Source organism: Taudactylus pleione, unplaced genomic scaffold (genome assembly GCF_031769625.1).
Source record: "Taudactylus pleione unplaced genomic scaffold, aTauple2 ptg000361l, whole genome shotgun sequence".
Classification (NCBI taxonomy): Eukaryota; Metazoa; Chordata; class Amphibia; order Anura; family Myobatrachidae; genus Taudactylus; species Taudactylus pleione.
This window is the reverse complement of record NW_028284762.1, coordinates 1,746,141-1,765,063: the sequence shown is the minus strand read 5'-3', so window position 1 is coordinate 1,765,063 and position 18,923 is coordinate 1,746,141. Positions and strand designations below refer to the sequence as shown.

At 45.2% G+C, this 18,923-nt stretch overlaps 1 protein-coding gene across 1 annotated transcript in view; it reads left to right on the top strand.

The window, feature by feature from the left end:
• CD247 (CD247 molecule) overlaps positions 1 to 18,204 on the top strand; it is a 165,621-nt gene extending 147,417 nt beyond the window's left edge. Inside the window, exons 7-8 of the mRNA XM_088444399.1 lie at positions 9,734 to 9,775; positions 16,324 to 18,204. Of these exons, the coding sequence (XP_088300525.1) occupies positions 9,734 to 9,775; positions 16,324 to 16,383 (102 nt within the window). The 3' untranslated portion in view covers positions 16,384 to 18,204. The remainder of the gene's footprint in view (positions 1 to 9,733; positions 9,776 to 16,323) is intronic.
• The last annotated feature ends 719 nt before the right edge of the window (positions 18,205 to 18,923 follow it).

Below are 18,923 nucleotides of genomic sequence, written 5' to 3'. Positions count from 1 at the left end.
CTCCTTACATACGCAATGAGTTTTAAGACGAATTTGGTATGATAAATAGTGCTCAAGCCAATCAGCTCCCAACTGTCACTTTTCAAATGGATGACAGTTGGGAGCTGATTGGCAGGAGCACCATTATCATACACAATGAGTTTGAACACTTATTGCGTATGATAAAACTCATTGATAAATGAGCCCCTAAGTGAGGCACTAATTAGGTCACCTGTGCTTAAGCATGGATATCTTTAAAATCTGAACCAATGGGTTATACATTAGTAAATGTCATGGAATAGGATGGAGCTTGTGTCTTAATTACATTCGAACACTGTTTTTTTGTGTTTGCCAAAACACTCCTGATACTGGGGACAGGGACTGTAGACATTTGTGGGGGAGCCGAGTGGCTATGGAAGTCCAGTAGCAATATGAAACCGTGAAGGGTCCCGAGTTGGGCATTTCCTCTATGACATCAATATAAAATATTTTTTTCGGATCTCTACAGCATACTTGTCTAAATTTCCTACTTCGATGTTAGGTCTGGAGGTGATGTGGGCGGAGCTTGATGACTCAATTTGTGTCGCTGAGTGTGGGTGGGACAGTGGCATCATCCAGCCATTGCTCACCCACCACGTCATAGGACCTTAACAGGTTTTGAGAATAGTTTTTGGAAAGGTTATAAGAAAACACTTAATAGATGCTCTAATTAAATAGGTTGAAATGTTTAACTAGGTTGTATTATATTTTGCTTTACTACGTAATTGCTTCATAGTGTGTATTTTAAAACGTTAACTTCATTTTGATTTAATTTAACAGTGTTTAGCAAATAAATCCTGGGCAAAAAAACTTACTCATACAGGATATAAAATCATTCATTTTCAACTCGCCGTCTTACGAGAACAAATACAGATTAGCCTGAAGGATAATACAATAGTACTAGGATAATTTGGGCATATTTTCATTGTCGCTGTGTGGACGGTTATTGCTATTCCGGCGTTGTCCTGGGAATACACAAGCTGTCATTTTCCCGAGCGATGGTGAGGAAAATCTTGCAGGGGTATAACACACGGTGGAGTGGAAGGATGAGACTGAAAGTAATCTATTTGCTAAACAGGATTCAGGGTATTGGATGGAAAGTGAACACTGATTGCTCAGCATTAATTATATTTAAGTCATGTGTAAGTGACATAGGAGGGACTCAGGAATTGTAAGCTGGTCACATTTGCTATGTAATCCTTACAGCACAGAATGCTAACTATACATGGGATTGTTGGATATTCATATAATGTGAGGAGGGGAATGGGAGTAGCAGACTGGTAGTTGTACTGTATAGTGGAAGGAGCAGGGTCCCCCAGCAGCACAGAGTATATCAGGAGATGAGTGATGTGTTAGTGAGGACAGGACTGGATGTGACATGGGCATTGACGTGATGTGAGGAGGGGAAGGGAGGTAGCAGGAGGACACATACCAAGAGTTATTTTGTGGAAAGAGCAGGGTCCCCAGCAGCACAGAGTATATCAGGAGATGAGTGATGTGTTAGTGCGGACAGAGCTGCATGTGACAGGGACAGTGACATGATGTGAGGAGGAGAATGGGGGCAACCGGAAGCCACAGACAGAGTTATATAGTGGGAGGAGCAGAGTCCACAAGCAGCACAGAGTATATCAGGAGATAAGTGATGTGTTCGTGAGGACAGGACTGGATGTGACATGGGCAGTGACATGATGTGAGGAGGGGAAGGGAGGCAGCAGGAGGACACATACTTAAGGTGCCCATCCACTAGACGATTAAATTGAGCGACTGAACGATAATGATATCGTTATCGTTCATAAATCGTTTGCAAATCGATAAGAAAAATGTCTAAAACGACCAGCGGTGCTCGCTCCCGCTGGTCGTTTAGACATCTATCATCGGGCAAACATGCTGGACAACCTGACGATAACATCAGATTCAGCATGTTTGCAGATGATTGATGAGCCTACACTGAACGACTGCTCGTTTAGTGTAGGCACATCACAGACTGATAAACGACTGCATGATTATAATGTCGTAATCGTGCAGTCGTTTTCATGTCTTTAAGTGGATGGGCACCTTAAGAGTTATATAGTGGAAAGAGCATGGTCCCCAGCAGCACAGAGTACATCAGGAGATGAGTGATGTGTTATCCTGAATTAGGGACAGAGTTGTATGTGACAGGTGCATTGACATGATGTGAGGAGGGGAATGGAGGCAGCAGGAAGCGGGAGTTATATCACGTGCCCCAGCAACACAGAGTACATCAGGAAATGAGTTAGAACAATTCTGAACTAGAATAGATAACAAACTTCAGTTGCTGATGGTTGGAATGGAAGGCCCTGCACTGCCACCTACTTTTCATAAGTGGTACTACATTTTCCTTTTTACATCGTACTAACCTTCTTTGAGATATTTTTATCTTTTTTCATGCTTTGGGGGACACGGCTGTAGTCCCTAAAAATATGATTGGACTTTTTAGCACTGTCCTGATTAAATAATTAAAAGGACCACTAAACCCCAAATAGAAAATTGCAGATATGTACCTTGAAGATAAAATATACAGATCACTGTAACTCTTGCAAATACACTGAAGCTCTGCTATACAGTTAAGTGTTACCTCCACACTTCATTACAGACAGCTGAACCCACTCCCACATATTTGGAACAGTGGGCCTGATTCAGAGCCGCTCGTAAGCGGCCTCTCGTTCGCTCCGAGCGATGTTTGCCCAACTGCGCATGCGTACGGATCGTTATACGCATGCGCGAACCAGTCAGTGCGGCCGAAATTTGTTTGTTTGCTAAACAGCGAATGCCTGCTATTTTGAGTGACAGGAGGAGGCGTATGTGGGTGGTAACAGGGGAAGGTGCTTGAAAACGGGGAGTGGAGATCCGAACGCAAGCGTGCTTATAGATCAAAACGGGAGTTTTATGGGTGTGCATAATTAAAACAGCAGCGTCATTGACCACGTCACTGGGTTATTTTATAGCCAGAACTGCTTGCAAAATTGTGGTAGCAAAAACCAACCACAAGAATAGCGAGCAGTTCATACGCTGGTCGATGTACTCGATTAATCTAATAAATAGCGGACATGACGTAGGATGCGAGCGGCCAGGGGGCATAGTTTCCCAAAAAACGACCGCAAGTTTTGTACGCTCGTTCAGACCTAGAGGCGTGAACAGACCGCAAAGAGCGAACGGTTCATTTGAATAGCCACCCCTATTTTCTGGACGAGCGAGCGCTAATTGCGTCCGGCTCTGAATCAGGCCCAGTGTCCTAGTGGGTTCTAATTCAGTTCACATAGTTTAATTTGCAATCAGTTCTAGTGCATGATTCCACAAATCTACACAATGCAGGTCTGCAAACCTGTCAGTCATTCTGTGACTAGACAATCACATCCCTTCTAACCTGCAGACAGAGGAATGAGATAGAACAAAATGGACCTTTTTACTTAGATCTAAACACTCCAGTTATTTCACACAGGTTGCTAATACCCAGCATTTAATATACACTATATGGACAAGAGTATGTGGCCACACCTGTTAATTATTGAATTAGAGGTGTTTCAATCAGACCGGTTGTCACAGGTGTATAAAATCAATCACCTAGCCATGATGTCTCCATTTGCAAACATTTGTGATACAGAATGTTCTGAAGAGCTCAGGGATTTCACGCGTGGTACTGTGATAGGAAGCGTGGTACTGTGATAAGAAGCGTGGTACTGTGATAGGATGCCACCTTTGCAATAAGATGGATGGTGAAATTTCATTCCTGCTGGATATTCCACAATCAACTGTAAGTGATATTATTAGAAAGCAAAAGCGTTTAGGAACAACAGCAACACAGCCACGAAGCGGAAGACCACTTAAAATCACAGAGCGGGGTCAACGACTGCTAAGGCACATGGTGCGTAAATGCTTTGCTGATTCCATAGCTGAAGAGTTCCAAACTTCCACTGGCATATAAGCACAAAAACTGTGCGGTGGGAGCTTAGTGGAATGGGTTTCCATGGCCGAGCAGATGTATGCAAGCCTCACATCACCAAGTCCAATGCCAAGCGATGGAGTGGTGTAACGCACACCGACACTGGACTGTGGAAACGTGTTCTGTGGAGTGACGAATCACGCTTCTCTGTTTGGCAGTCAGATGGGCGAGTCTGGGTTTGCTGGATGCTGGGAGAACGTTACCTGTCTGACTGCATTGTGCCAACTGTGAAGTTTGGTGGAGGAGGGATAATGGTATGGGTCTGTTTTTCAGGGTTTGGGCTAGGCCCCTCATCTCCAGTGAAGGGCATTCTTAGTGCTTCAGCATACCAAGACATTTTGGACAATGCTACGCTTCCAACTTTGTGGCAACAGTTTGGGGAAGGCCCTTCTTTTATTCCAACATGACTGTGCCCCAGTGCACAAAGCAAGGACTATAAAGACCTCGTTTGATGAGTTTGGAGTGGAAGAACTTGAGTGGCCTACAGAGAGCCGTGACCTCAACCCCATCGAGCACCTTTGGGAAGAACTGGTATGGAGATTGCGAGCCAGGCCTTCTCGTCCAACATCAGTGCCTGACCTCATAAATGCTGTACAGAATGAATGGGCACCAATTTCCTAAGAAACACTCCAAAATCTTGTGGAAAACCCTACAAGAAGAGTGGAAGCTGTTATAGCCGCAAAAGGGGGATCAACTCCACATTAATGTATATGTATTTGAATACAATGTCATTACAGTCCCTGTTGGTGTAATGGTCAGGCGTCCAAATACTATTGTCCATATAGTGTATGTCAGGTGCTGTCATTTCAAGCTCTGTAACTACAATGCCCTTTTTGTTAGAATTTTGATTCTTGATGTATCCAGATTAATAAAATGATAATAAAAAAAATACTGATTTTGCTATTTTACCAGGTTTCACAGTATTTCATTTTCAATCATAAATTTAGGAAGTTGTTTATCTCATCTCTGTACAGTTGTGTTGTAGGTTTGTGTATCAGCCCCTGCTGTGTACAGAATAAACACTGTGTTCTGCAGAAAGTTCATATAGATTATTTATGATCCGTATGCAGTGATAAAGCAATTCAAGTACAATTTCTAATGCTTGTCAGCAAAATGCTGTCCTCCTTGTTCAGTAACGTATTCTTAGGACCTTATTCAGCAGTGCAAAAATCGGGAATCTGTGCAGGCGCCTGACCCATTCTACGCATGTGCGGAACGGGTCTGCGATCTCGCATGCAGACTGTCACTGATTGTCTGCTGCCATTTGTGGGTGGGGAGGGGGTTGGCGCTGTTGTTGGGGAAAGGGGGGGGGGGGAAGAGACCAAGGTCTCAGGGCCTGCTTCAGACCCGCTCGCAAGCGAGTCGATGGTGGCCCAGTGCGCATGTGCACGACGGAGCCGGCTCCGTCATGCACATACGCGAGACCCGGATAGCGACGGGCAATCCGTCGCTCCGGGTCTCGTACCAAAGGGGGCGTACTGTCGATGTTGAGTGACAGCACGCCCCCTTTGGTGGGCGGGCCGGGGGTGTGGCTGCCCAGATGGAGGCATTCCCATGGGAACGCCTACCGTCTGGGGCCGGCCCCACTGACATCACAAGTGATGTCAGTGGGAGTGCTTTCGGCTCTATTAGAGCCGAAAGCACTCTGGGGCTTGCGGCAACGAGACCCTACCACAAGGGTCTCGTCGCAAGCCAGATGGTCGCGATGGTCTTGACCATCGCGACCATCTTCCTGGCCGCTCGCTATAGCTGTGGGTGGTCACCCACAGCTATGCGAGCGACCAGGAGGCCACTCTAAAAAAAAATCAGAAGGCCGGCCCTGATTCAGAGCGAGCACTCTGTCAGAGCGTCCGGCTCTGAATCAGGCCCTCAGTCGGCTAATGGAGATTTCCTGGCCTCTTCCTCTCATCTGCAGCGGCTGACTTGCGTGACCCCATTGGTCACCTTGGCTGGCCGATGTTCCCGCAGAGTATCCGATGCTGCGTTGGACAACATAGCTCGGATAAATAATGCAGCAGGAGGCGTGAGGCATTCCCTTATCTGCAAGGATTGCAAAGCTGCCAGCGTGCATACATCATATCTATAGCCTGCGTGCATACATCATATCTATAGCCTGTGAGCAGCTTTGCAATTGCAATCCTTGCTGAATCAGACCCTTAGTACACGCTTTTATTATTTTCCTTGGTGAGGAAGTTACTGGATTAATTATTTCTTCATTTTCCTTCTTATAATATTAGATACAGTGTTTGTCTAAATGACCAATTTCATTTACATTTATTATAGTATTGCAGCCCTCATCATCCTGCCAGAGATGTGCAGTCAGGGTAGGCAGGGGAGATAGAGCCGATTTGGTATGAAAATGATTAGAATAATACAAAGAAGTTATTTAGAACTTATAAACATTTTCTTTGTTTATTGTAATAATTTTTATAGTTAACACCCACCAGCTTTTGTGGAGCTCCCTGAGACTGCAGAGAGATGAGAGATGAGGCAACTCAGCCTCGCTTCTGTATGGTCAGACACTGCTTGCAGAGCTGGGGGCGGGGCCACACCACAGGCAGTAAGCTGCACAAAAAGAGAGCTAATAGAGGCATGCCTCTTAGTATGGGGAGGAGGAGAGGCGTGCCTCGAGCACTGATGGACACCTTGGATGCGTCATGTGAGCAGGAAGTGCACTGCAGTGTTTAGAAATCAGTCAGCAGCAGCAAGAAAAGACACAGTGATGCAGGTAGGAGAATCAATGGACACTGAAGCTTAGTGTAGTGAGGGGAGAGTTACAGTGAGTAGAGGGTGAGACAGGATCCCAGCACTCAGACCCATCTCCATGCATGCCTCCCCAGCCATTGACCCCACCGCATGTTACTGCTTCCTGTGTGAATCATTTATGGTTTGCTGTGTAAACTCACCCTAGCCCCTTTTCGTGCTGGCACTTTTCTGTGTTGCTGTTCTGAGATAAGGTTGCAAATTTACAGATGCAGCCGGCTCTTCATGAATTAAAAAAAAAAAAAATCATTGTCTCCTCTAAAATAAAAAAATCTATCATAATTTTGAAAGAGGAATGCACAACTGTGCAGACTCCAGTCTTCCTGATCCCCACAGAGGTTTTATGTCCTGTTCCAAGATGGCCACCAAGCTCACTATTAAGCACGTACAGGGGTCATCTTGTCTTATACATGTAGAGATCATTTACCTCATTTTTATTCTTCCTCCCCAGGAGAAACAGGTGGGCAGTGATTGGGGGTGGGCCGGACTTTTTTTTGCCACATTAAGCCCCATCTCTTGCTGTAAATACTGTATATTTAAAAATATGGAGTGGGACCAAATGACACAATTCTTTTAGAGTTGGATCACCGAAACTCCCGGAAAACTTTCCCCAATTTGCCCACTTCACTAGGAAGTGGGCAGGATCTGGGAGAAGTGCCTACTCTTACAGGCAGTGGCAAAAGCAGGATTTTGAAAGGGGGGAGTTCCAAATCCTTAGTTACCAAACCAATGAAAAAACATCTAGCCTCAAATATATATATATATATATATATATATATATATATATCTTACACAGGCTTTAAGACCACTACAGTAAAATATACCACTGACACCTCTATCACTGAAAAACATTAATGCAGCAGGCAAATAAATACAGCCAGCATGATTTATTAAAGGCCCCCCTTCCCCCAGTAGTGCCCCTAATACAGTGCCCCCAGTAGTGCCCCTTATAGCCCCCAGTAGTGCCTCTTGTACAGTGCCCACCAGTAATGCCCCTTATGCAGTACCCTCAGTAGTGCCCCTTATACAGTGTCCCCCAGTAGTGGTCCCCCCATGTAATGCCCCTTATACAGTGCCCCCAGTAGTGGTCCCCCCTATGCAGTGTCCCTTATACAGTGTCCCACAGTAGTGGTCCCCCAATGTAGTGCCCCTTATACAGTGCCCCCAGTAGTGGTCCCCCCTATGCAGTGTCCCTTATACAGTGTCCCCCAGTAGTGGTCCCCCCTATGCAGTGTCCCTTATACAGTGTCCCCCAGTAGTGGTCCCCCCATGTAGTGCCCCTTATACAGTGACACCAGTAGTGGTCCCCCTATGCAGTGCCCCCTCGTGAGTGAGCTCCAGCCCGACTCCCTCTGTAGATGCAGCTGCCAATGAGAGTCTGTCTGACTCATTGGCTGCTAAAACAAACACTCACTGCGGTCCGCACTACACTACCTGAAACCGACGGCGCTATGTCACTGATCGGTGGGCAGGGGGGATTTTTACTCAGAAACCCCACCTGCATGCGCATATGCCAGGGGTGCGGGGGAGTTACCTGAAAAATCGTGAACCTACCGCAGGTTCCAGTAGAGTAGGCAAGTATGATGTAGAGTGACATGGTGGGAGACAGAAGTGTCCTACTTAGTTCCTATAAGAGATACGGTTAATGCCTACTCCGCTCAAGCTCTGCTCCATTACCAGTGTACATGTAACAGTGAGTACGACTCTACCTAATACACTTCAATAAACCAACATCACTGGTTAAGTAACTGGACTGTTCATAGTTTGAGACATCCGTAGGTGTGTGCCTACATGACTCTGCAATATCAACACCTGCAGACACATCATTTTCAACACATTAGAATGGCATAAGACAACTGCACTTTTATTACAAGGCTGTGTTTATTAATAGAACATGTCCTATTTTTAGTGTTTCACTCTAATAACGCCGCAGCTCCTCCAGGACATAGGAATCCAACATGTTACTCATCTCTGCGCTTAGATACATCCTGTATGACTGCTTATCACAGCGACACTGGATTTTATAGCGTAGCAATGTAGGAATAATAGTCTCTGGAAGGTTCTTGTAGCAACGATCTGTGTACAGTTGTGTCACTTCAGCGTACTCCTGATGAGACATGTATTGAGCATGTACGATAGGCAATAGGCATGCAACTTTACGTTTCTTCAGCATTCACTAATCTTGAAGTTGGTGGCTGCACTTTTATTGCAGGTCTGCTCATACTACACCTTAGGCTGCTCAGGACAGGTTTTATGGTCCCTGTGATATATCTCTAGAACCCTGCGAGAGCGCTTATGTCCGAGCAATACAGAGGACTGAGGGACAGTAACATGTATTAATGAAGTCCATTTGGAAAAATGATCTTTATTTGCAACAATGGCCACAATATATTAGACAAATGTTGTGATCCTTCCCCTTTGCAGATTATAACAAAGAATAATGTTCTTGTCCAATATTGGGCTGTTTATGTACGACGTTCTCTCAGAACACAGAATAAAGTAGTACAGACGGGGGCCCCGTGGGGTTGCGTATTTATTCTGATAATGTCGGAGAGTTTGCCCGTATATATTTATAAAATAAAAAGAAATGGCATGGAGCAGATCCAGAAGACTGTTCTTTATGTCTCGGTGGCACAGAGGCAGAGCATGAAGACTTTTATTGCAATGTACAACTATCTGGGGAGGGAGAGGATTGTGGAATAATAAAAAAGAAAGTGACAAGTAAAAAAATAATAATAACGTTTTTCTCCTCTCAAACCCCCTCGGTGAGACAGGTTGAGAAATGGTCTGCTCGGCAGACAGCGCATTAGAGCGGAGTGGCGGATAACAGTATCACCCGAAAATGTCGCCTTAACCCCTTCCCTGCTGCAGAATGCAGACCCAGGGAGAAGTCATTAGATAACCTACTTATTAATCCGGGGTAGGGTCTGATCTGCTATATGACAATTAATCATTTTGTTTTTCTTCTTTTTTTTTTTTTTCTACTTACAGCAGCCAAGAAAAAAGGGCAAAGGAAATGAAACAGTCTACCAGGTAACACCCTAAATCTGAGTATTTCCATTAGATTATTGTAGGCCGCCGACCACTGCGATTTATTCCTCTGCATGCATTTCCAATCTCAGCTATTTCACAGGTGGTTTTTAAAGCACCGGATCATTAATGGAGTCCAGGTTATAGGTATTGGGAAATAACTGGGAAAGATCAGGTTTGCAGCTAAACAAAAGGCGAAGACTTCCTTCTCTAATGACAGCAGGTATCCGGCCCACCTGCCTGCTCTTATGTACATAGGGCCTGATTCAGACCCGCTCGCAAGTGGGTCGATGGCCGGGCAGTGCGTGCGCGAGCCCCGGAGCGAGTGAGAACTTCACTCGCTCGGGGCTCGCAGCAAAACGGGGCGGCTGTCGATGTTGATTGACAGCTCGCCCTGTTTTGTAGGCGGGTCGGGGGGGGGGGGGGTGGCTGGCCAAACTGAGGCATTCCCGAAGGAACGCCTGCCGTTTGGGGGCGGCCCTACTGACATCACACGTGATGTCAGTAGTGAGCTTCCTGCTCTATTAGAGCAGGAAGTTCACTGGGGTTTGCGGTGGACGAGACCCTACCATAAGGGTCTCGTTGCTAGCCGGATGATCGCGACCATCACCTGGCCGCCTGCTAAAGCTGTGGTTGGTCACCCACAACTTAGTGAGCGGCCTGGAGGCCGGCCAAAAAAAACAGAGCGAGCGCCTCTGAATCAGGCCCATAGTCACAGAGCAGATTCTGTCCACTCATATTGAGAGTGGTCCCGATGTACATTGTTCAACAGAACGAGTGTAAGCAAACACAGTCCAGTTAGATAGTAAATTAGACTTTCTCAACATTCTCAAAGAACCTGAGATTTTTGAGCATTTCTTTTGGGGGGCAATGACATCCTTGGGACCTCTGCTGGTTTTAACCCATCTAATGACACAGAGGACCATATTCAATTTGGAGTGAAACGCCGTTATCGGGAAATATTTTTCGCCGATGACAACATTTTCACTTTTCTCCGTATTCAATTTCAAAGACTTTTCGCAGGTGCGAAAAATCTTTGCAAAAATCCAGGGAAAAGTTTTCACCATAGAATGGGTGGCAAAAAAAGAGCAGAATTGGGGTTTTGGAGTACAAACTAAAAATAAAAGTACCCTGCACCCCTTGAACTGTCCCCCAAAGGTATTTTGTGTCAAAAAAATATAAAAAAGTTCCACAGGACACCCCAAAAAATGTACTTTCATTTTGGGGTAAAAATAAAAGTTAGGGACAAACTTTTAAGCTAGCGAAATAGACTGTGTGTGGGGGGGGGGGGGTCCCCAAGTATACCCCAGGTGTTTTTTTGATCGCGGCAGGTGGATTTTTAAAAGTTCATTTTAGGGACTTAAAAATATGCTTGCACCCATTTTCATGTACCCCAAATTTGATGGGACTACTTGTTTTTATAAAAAAAAAAATTTGCTAAATGCTATTCATCACCACTTTGTCAAAGACGCTTAAAAGCACCTATTGATACCATTTAAAAACCCCAAATACCTTTAGCAGGGCTGTTCGGGGGTACACATAGTGATCCCCCATGTCAGTGCATCTTTTGGGGGGAGACAGGCTGATTTTCTCAAAAATGACAGAACTTTTCGCTAATTACCCTTTCGCCGGGTCCCATTTTCGCCTATTTGAAAATGAATATGGGGATACGCTGGCACATGCCCGATAGTTTTTCGCCCAGAAAAGCTCCAGTGACGGCAAAAAGACTTTTCGCCTCAAATTGAATATGGCCCATAATCTAGATCTCAGTTCCAGACTGACAGTAGTGGTAACTTCCTGAGACTGTTCATCTGGATCTAGGGCAATATCCAACATACAAACTAGCAATTTATTTATCTGAAAGCTATACAGGAGACACAATGTTGCTCAGGCTGAGCATTGTGCAGTTTAATGCCTTTATACCTTCCCCCAGTGTGTACATTTCTTTTATAACTTCCGTGTGTAATGTGTAAGTAATGATGGCGGATAATAATTAACATGCAAATAGTGGACCTGATTAGGAGTAAATCCAAACAAATAGCGATTTGCTCCTGGAACAAACCATGTTGAAATACAAGGGGTGCAAGTGCATTTAACTTTTAGCATAAAGGGCAAATCATACTCGTCTACTTTCTGGGATCATCCGGCAAGTGTTCCCCCACGCCAGTATTTGTGGGCAAGTCTCCATGAGGCTGACTGCGGACACGATTTGTACTGAATTGTCATCAAGGCCTCGCCTCCTGCTTCACATTGCCGTTAATTGCAACATTGTATAATAGGGGCGGGGCCAGAATGACGCAATTGTGCCATCGCGCACATCTGCCCCACCCACGAGACACACACCACAGTGCCGACCGGAGGGTGCAGCCCAAAGTTCGCAATTATAGGGTAAATACGGTCTGCTTTTGCATGTAGCAAACCAATGGGGGGCAGATTTGTTGTTACACTGAAATTTAGATTTGAGCTAGGACTCGCCCCTCCCAAATCTAAAACTCTCTACACACTACGCCTAATTCGCACTTATGTGCTGCAAGTGGGTCAGACTTAAAATGTGCAATGTTTGGCGATGAGCCAGAAAACTAAAATTACTTTTGCACATCAACACCACAACATATAGGCTATTTATTCCCCAATGGTTTTACTGTACTTATAAAGAGTTCCTGTCATATAGCACCTACATTTAATGTAATGGATGATTTACATAGTACCTAATGCACTATATATTTATGAAAAGAGACAACCCCCCCTCCCCCCTCCCATGACTGATCCATCGGTGTGAGAGAATGATGTGGAACTGCCAATGTTGGCTGCAGACTCTCACGCCCGCACTCAGACGGCTTATTCTGCGCTAGGAAGACAGGTCCGCTATGACGGCTCCACAGTCAGCCTTCGGGATTTGCATATGGCGTGCAGAGATATTTCACGCTCACTGCAAGACTGAGGGCCTGATTCATTAAGGATCGCTATTGCTAAAGCGTACGCAGGTGGCCTGTTATTGCATACTGAGCATGTATCGCAACACTGCGATCACAATGCATTCACACGCAGACCACGGAGAGACATCGCAAAGTGATTGACAGGCAATGAGCGTTTGGGGGTGGTGACGGGGGAGTGGTCGATGAAATGTAGGCATCTGTCCGTTTGAATGCCGTTGCATGCGCGTGCATAAATTAGCCAGAGTGAATGCATACACAGCTTGAATATTTACTGCAAGCAACGAGGTTATCAATTTCTAAGTAAGGTCAGGGCTACTGTAATGCTGCGTGAGGAGCCGATGGTAACCGATGATACCGATGTATATGCAGGACTGCAAGGTATTACGGATGTGAGATAGCGGTAGTAGGAGACAGTGGGCATCTCTATGCTGGCAGTGCGACAGTATTGCAATAGCATACAGTAGCATATTTTCGCAGCAGACCTGCGTGCGATTACGGAGCTGCGGTCGCAACAGCGATCCTTAATGAATCAGGCCCTGTGTGGTGTTGGACAAAGTGGAGATTATTTAGAGTTAGGAGCGGAACCATGTCACACTGGAAGGGGCAGATGCAAACCTACTTGAGCCTGCAAGACAAATCCTAACTGCTCTGGCACGTTACACCCACATACTGGACAGTTCTTTTTGTACTGTACTTTAGAGTTTGGCAAAGCCGTGCCAACCTCACGACTCTAAATTGGGCTATGCATTTTACACACAGCACACAATGTATTTCCGGATACTAATTTTGCATCCAGTAGCTGAATTTGCTACTTACTCTATATCAGCCCTGCTGAGTGGAGGAGGGGCAGGGCAGGGGGAATGTCCACAATGCCATACCTCGCATTTGCTCCTATAGTGACCAGGTGATAAGGAAGGTATGTTTGTGGGCACGAAAGTGGGGTGATAAAACGCTGTAGGTGCTAGGGTGTCTGCATCTGGCTACACACTGGGAGATATATCGGGCGTTCAGTCGAACGGCCAATTTATCACAAGCTCGTCGGCGGGTTTGAGCCCAGCATAAGGCAAGGTTCTCACCTCTGGGGAAGAACAACCCTGCACACTTGTACCTTGCCAGCCAACAAGAGTGGCTATAATGAGTAATGTTCGCTCCTGCCTATTGCTTAAGCTGGGTACACACGGAACGATGTAACCAACGATCTAGTTAGTGATTTCCCTTTTATATCCATGAGCACTCCCGGATAAACGATATTGTGCATACAACATGGAATGATACAGGGTCGGCTTGAGGAGGAGCCGTGTGCGTCCAAAAAGGGTGCATGGCCTAATTACAATAGGTCACACCCCATAAATGACACGATGGAGGCGTGTCCATATGGCACACCTCCCATTAAACGTCAGGCTAGGGGCGAGCCCAGCACTCCTTCAGTGCACTGAATGGATGCCACGCACTTCTCCGGGGCCAGCACCGCCTTGGCGGTGGGGGTGCCCAATCTCCCAAGCACTGGTGGGACACTTCGGCCTGTGGGTGGAACAACGGGACTGTCCCGCTGAAAATCGGGATGGTTGGGAGGGGTGCACCCTCTATGGGGTGGCGCGCCCCTGTTTAACTGCAACTGCACTGGTTGAACATGCCTCGAGCCAGCGCCTGGAATGATTGTACAGACGATAATGATTTGCAGTCGTTAACAACCCATCTATAACGATATACCGTTTGGCAGCAAACAACCTCACAATGCATCTTCTGTCTCTCTGTCGGCTGGCACAAAATGGTGGAGGGGAGTGGCAATGAAAAGTGACGACAAATCGTTTGTCGTCCATGACATCGTCCATCGTGCATAAACACGGAACGATGTGTGCCAAATCGTGAAAGACAGGTCGAGATCTTTCTGCATGTTCAAGAGATCAGTGACCACGATCAACAACAGCGGGAGCGCGCATCTGCATCGCTATCATGGCCACACACGCCACTTTTTAAACTATGTTGCTCCAATTGGTCGAAAACGGCCATATCGTTTAAAAAATCACACCGTGTGTGGGGACATCTAGTCTGTTGCAACATAAAGATTCACAGATGACAGATATTACACTAACAATTGGCTTTCAATGAGCCTTTACCTGAATCATTACAAAAGGTCAGCTTTTATGGATAAAAGACCCATAATTCAAATAACATTGGTCGTACTGTGAATTTGAAAGTTTGTGAGAAGAACACCAAAGAGAATTCTAAAGGCCCGTACACACTGGATGATATCCATGTACGATAACGTTGAACGATATATCGTTCATATCATTAACTTTGTATGCACTCACCGAAGAACAGTGCGCGCTCCCGTGGGCTGTTAATGATATCCTCAGTCTGCTGTACATGCAGCTCAATCCGGGGATATCGTTAGCGATACCATGCTGCCGAATGCAGCATTAACTCGCTCCACCACCTTCGTTCGTCGTTGCCGGGCCCACCACTGCCGATGTCGCTCACTGGACACATTGTCCAGTGTGTATGCGCCTTTAGAGAATTCAAGATAATGTTCTAAGCATACACAAGATAGGTAAATGCTACACAATAATATCAAAGTGCTTGGATATCCCAGGGAGCACTGCATTATAATGGAATGGGTATGTAATGCCGGCTGTCGGGATGCCTCCTGTCAGAATACCGACAGCAGTACCCCGACAGGGGTTAGGTAAGTATACTTACCATCCCTCCTAACCCTCCCTCCTTGTAGCTTAACCCTAACCACCCCGCACCCTTACCCTCCCTGTTAGTGCCTAAACCTAACCTCCCCCCCAAAAACAAAAATACCTAAACCTAACCCTCCCCCCCGCGCAGTTAATGCTAAGGGCACCCTGGCCTTACCTTGTTCTGTCTGGCGTTCTGGCGTCGGGATTAAGATCGGCGTCGGTATTTCAATGCCTATCTTAAGTCCCTTGTCGGGATTTCATTGTAGGTATTGAAACCAGCGGCCTCCGGTCTCATAACTACCTCCCCATTAGAATACATGGGTTCTGGGTGCATGGTTGGCAAAAGGCAGCAAGTAAGGACCCAGTGGCGTAAGTTTATTCCAAACGCCCGGAGGCAAGTTATAATTTGGCGCCCCCCACCCACCCCCGTCACAGCCGCTGACACTGTAATGTAGCAATTCGCATGCAGACAGGCTATAGATACACGAAAGGCAGCAGCTGATGGTCTGACATGGAGCTCTGCACTAGTGTATGGTGGCTTCTCAGGTGCCGGGAATGTATTGGGCGGCCGTGACGGTACACTCCGGGTACGTAGTACAGCCATAAGTGGGGTGAATATGTTGTGGACAATGGAGGAGGTGCCCCTTTCAGTGCTGGAGCCTCCATTGTCTCCCATAGTTCTGCCCCTGTAAGGACCCATTTAGCCATTTCCACCCAGAAATCTTAGGGTGACCTTTAAGGTTTAATGGGTTAATGCTGGTGGTTATAAACGACATATGAGAATGTAAATATATTCCGAAATGGGTTTACAGAAGATCGTTCTATGTAATCTGAATTTTTTTCCCTCCCTTAGTATTCAACCCTCAAAATATTACAAACATCAGCCCATCAAGTCACATTTTTCCTTTACTATTATTATTTTTTTTAACAGGACTTAAGCGGAGCCCAGAGGGACACGTACAATGTGCTGCAGATGCAGCCTCTGCCCTGAGAGCTCGGCGCGCGGTGTGGATGAAGTACTGGATGCGAGTGGGATTCACGAGGCCACATCTCCAATCAGGAGGACATTCTCTGAGCAATACATCAGCCTATTCCCCGCTTCTTTCTTTGTCATTTAACAAATTGAGCAACATAGAACATTCAGTACATGTAGAGGAAAGACTGGTTCTCCGCTGGATGGCTGCCAGTGCCACGTTAATAACAGGCGAATTCGGCACTTTGCTGCCAGCTTTACGTGAATTCAAGAAATTAAAATGTATCCAATCTATAAGAGTTCATTAGCGCACGACAAAGACTTCATTCCCGCTATCTTGTTTATTTCTACTTAACATACCACATGCTTATTCTGTTTTTTTATTGATAATGTGTAATGTAATTGTGAGCAGGTAGAACATGAGCGTTACCCTCCATCTCTGTGAAACTAAAACTATTAGTTGTCAGTTTGTGCATCAGTACGCGAAAAACCATCACCTCAGAAAAGGGGGATGTATCAAACCTTGGAGAGAGTGAGAGAACGTGAAGTCGCCCATAGTAACCAATCAGCTTCTGTCATTTTTAGACTGCGCTACATAAATGGTTACTATTGGCAACTTCACCTGATCTGCCTCACAATGAAGTGTAAAGGGTGTGTCCTCCTTCAGATTATTTGTTGGCTTATACACACTATTTTACAAACATTTAGCGGCATATCCGATTAGGCGCTGAGTTTACATCGCGAGGAAAAGCTTCAATTATTCTGCATTTCACAAAAGCAGTAAACCCTCAGGTAACACGTGGTAAAACATGAATTCCACGTAAAATGCTGGAATCTATGGGTTCCCCGTCGCGTTAAATACCAAATGGTGCATTTTTAACGCAGACTTGTCCTCGCAGCTAATTGGCTATTTCCCTTACAAGATTTTGTTCATTGTATGCAAGGTCGAAGAATACAAAAAAAAAAATCTGCTTCATAATATAACTATATAATAAATACATACAATAGGTCAGAAAGATGAGGCATTATATGTAGTGATGGTTGCATGAAGACGTGTAGAAGAATATAATTTACATAAGACTTTATAACGTGTTTAGCTAGTCTGACCACTTAGCAAACAAAATACATTTTGTGAGTGGACGTGGGAAAGCCAGCCAGAATTATTCCTCCCCACAAAAAAATTTAAGCGCACCACTTGCTTATAAAGCATGGAGGCCGCCATCTCCAGGATATTGCCTAGAGCAGGGGGTAGGCAAATAGTGCCCCCAGGCTGTAGTAGAACTACACATCCCAGCACGCCCTGCCAGATTTGCTAAATGGCCAATGCTAAAACTGCTGCAGGGCATTCTGGGACAGTAGTTGGAGGGCAGCTTACTGCCCACCACTGGCCTAGAGTCACTCTCACTGTGGTATCGGCTACTTCACATGTCAGCATGATATATGGGCACATTTTTCTGGTTTAAGTAATGCTTGCGACTCTCTAATGATCAGATTTTAGCCATGTACCCTACATTGTAATACAGATTTCTGAGCTCCCCAATCATTTCACACAGGTAGTGGTTTTGGACGCCACTCTCCCCTCCCCTATGCGATTGTTACGATGCGATAACGTTATATACTAATATTTCTATACATAACTTCAATATAAGGCATTGTGCTCAGTGTTTAATGTGTGTGTATCTTAATCCAATCATCTCTAGCATCAGGAAAACAACAGATAAGATCTTTAGGATGTTCTTGTTCTGGCAGATTTCTAAACTTCATTATAAAAAACTGTTTGTACATAGATTCCCATTATATTGTATTTCACAAATGGCTTCTGTAATCCTTTGTTTCACAGTCTGGGTCATGCACATGGACTTGAAATAAAAACAGTTTGTAAATAACTTCGTGAACAAAGAACAGATTTATTTAGGAGATGTGAAGGTTACATAAAATGTAATCTAATGTCATTAAAAATGTAGCATCTAACTTACCTGTATCATTAGTATTTTACTCCTTCCTGTCATAAGAAAAAATAATTAAGAATAAAAATCATAATAAAATTATATTTACAGGCATATAAGCAAACTATAACATTATGAAACATTCTTATACTGTAGATACTTGCAGCTTATTTATGTGGTGCATCATTATTCATGAGGGGTGTGTAGTGCATGTACAGTGCATGGTGTGTAATGAGGGGTGTGTAGTGTATGGTACAGTGCATGGTGTGTAATGAGGGGTGTATGGTACAGTGCATGGTGTGTAATGTATGGTACAGTGCATGGTGTGTAATGAGAGGTGTATGGTACAGTGCATGGTGTGTAATGTATGGTACAGTGCATCGTGTGTAATGAGGGGTGTGTAGTGCATGGTGTGTAATGTATGGTACAGTGCATGGTGTGTAATGAGGGGTGTGTAATGTATGGTACAGTGCATGGTGTGTAATGAGGGGGGTGTAGTATATGTACAGTGCATGGTGTGTAATGAGGGGGGTGTAGTGTATGGTACAGTGGATGTTGTGTAATGTGGGGGGTGTAGTGTATGGTACAGTGGATGGTGTGTAATGAGGGGTG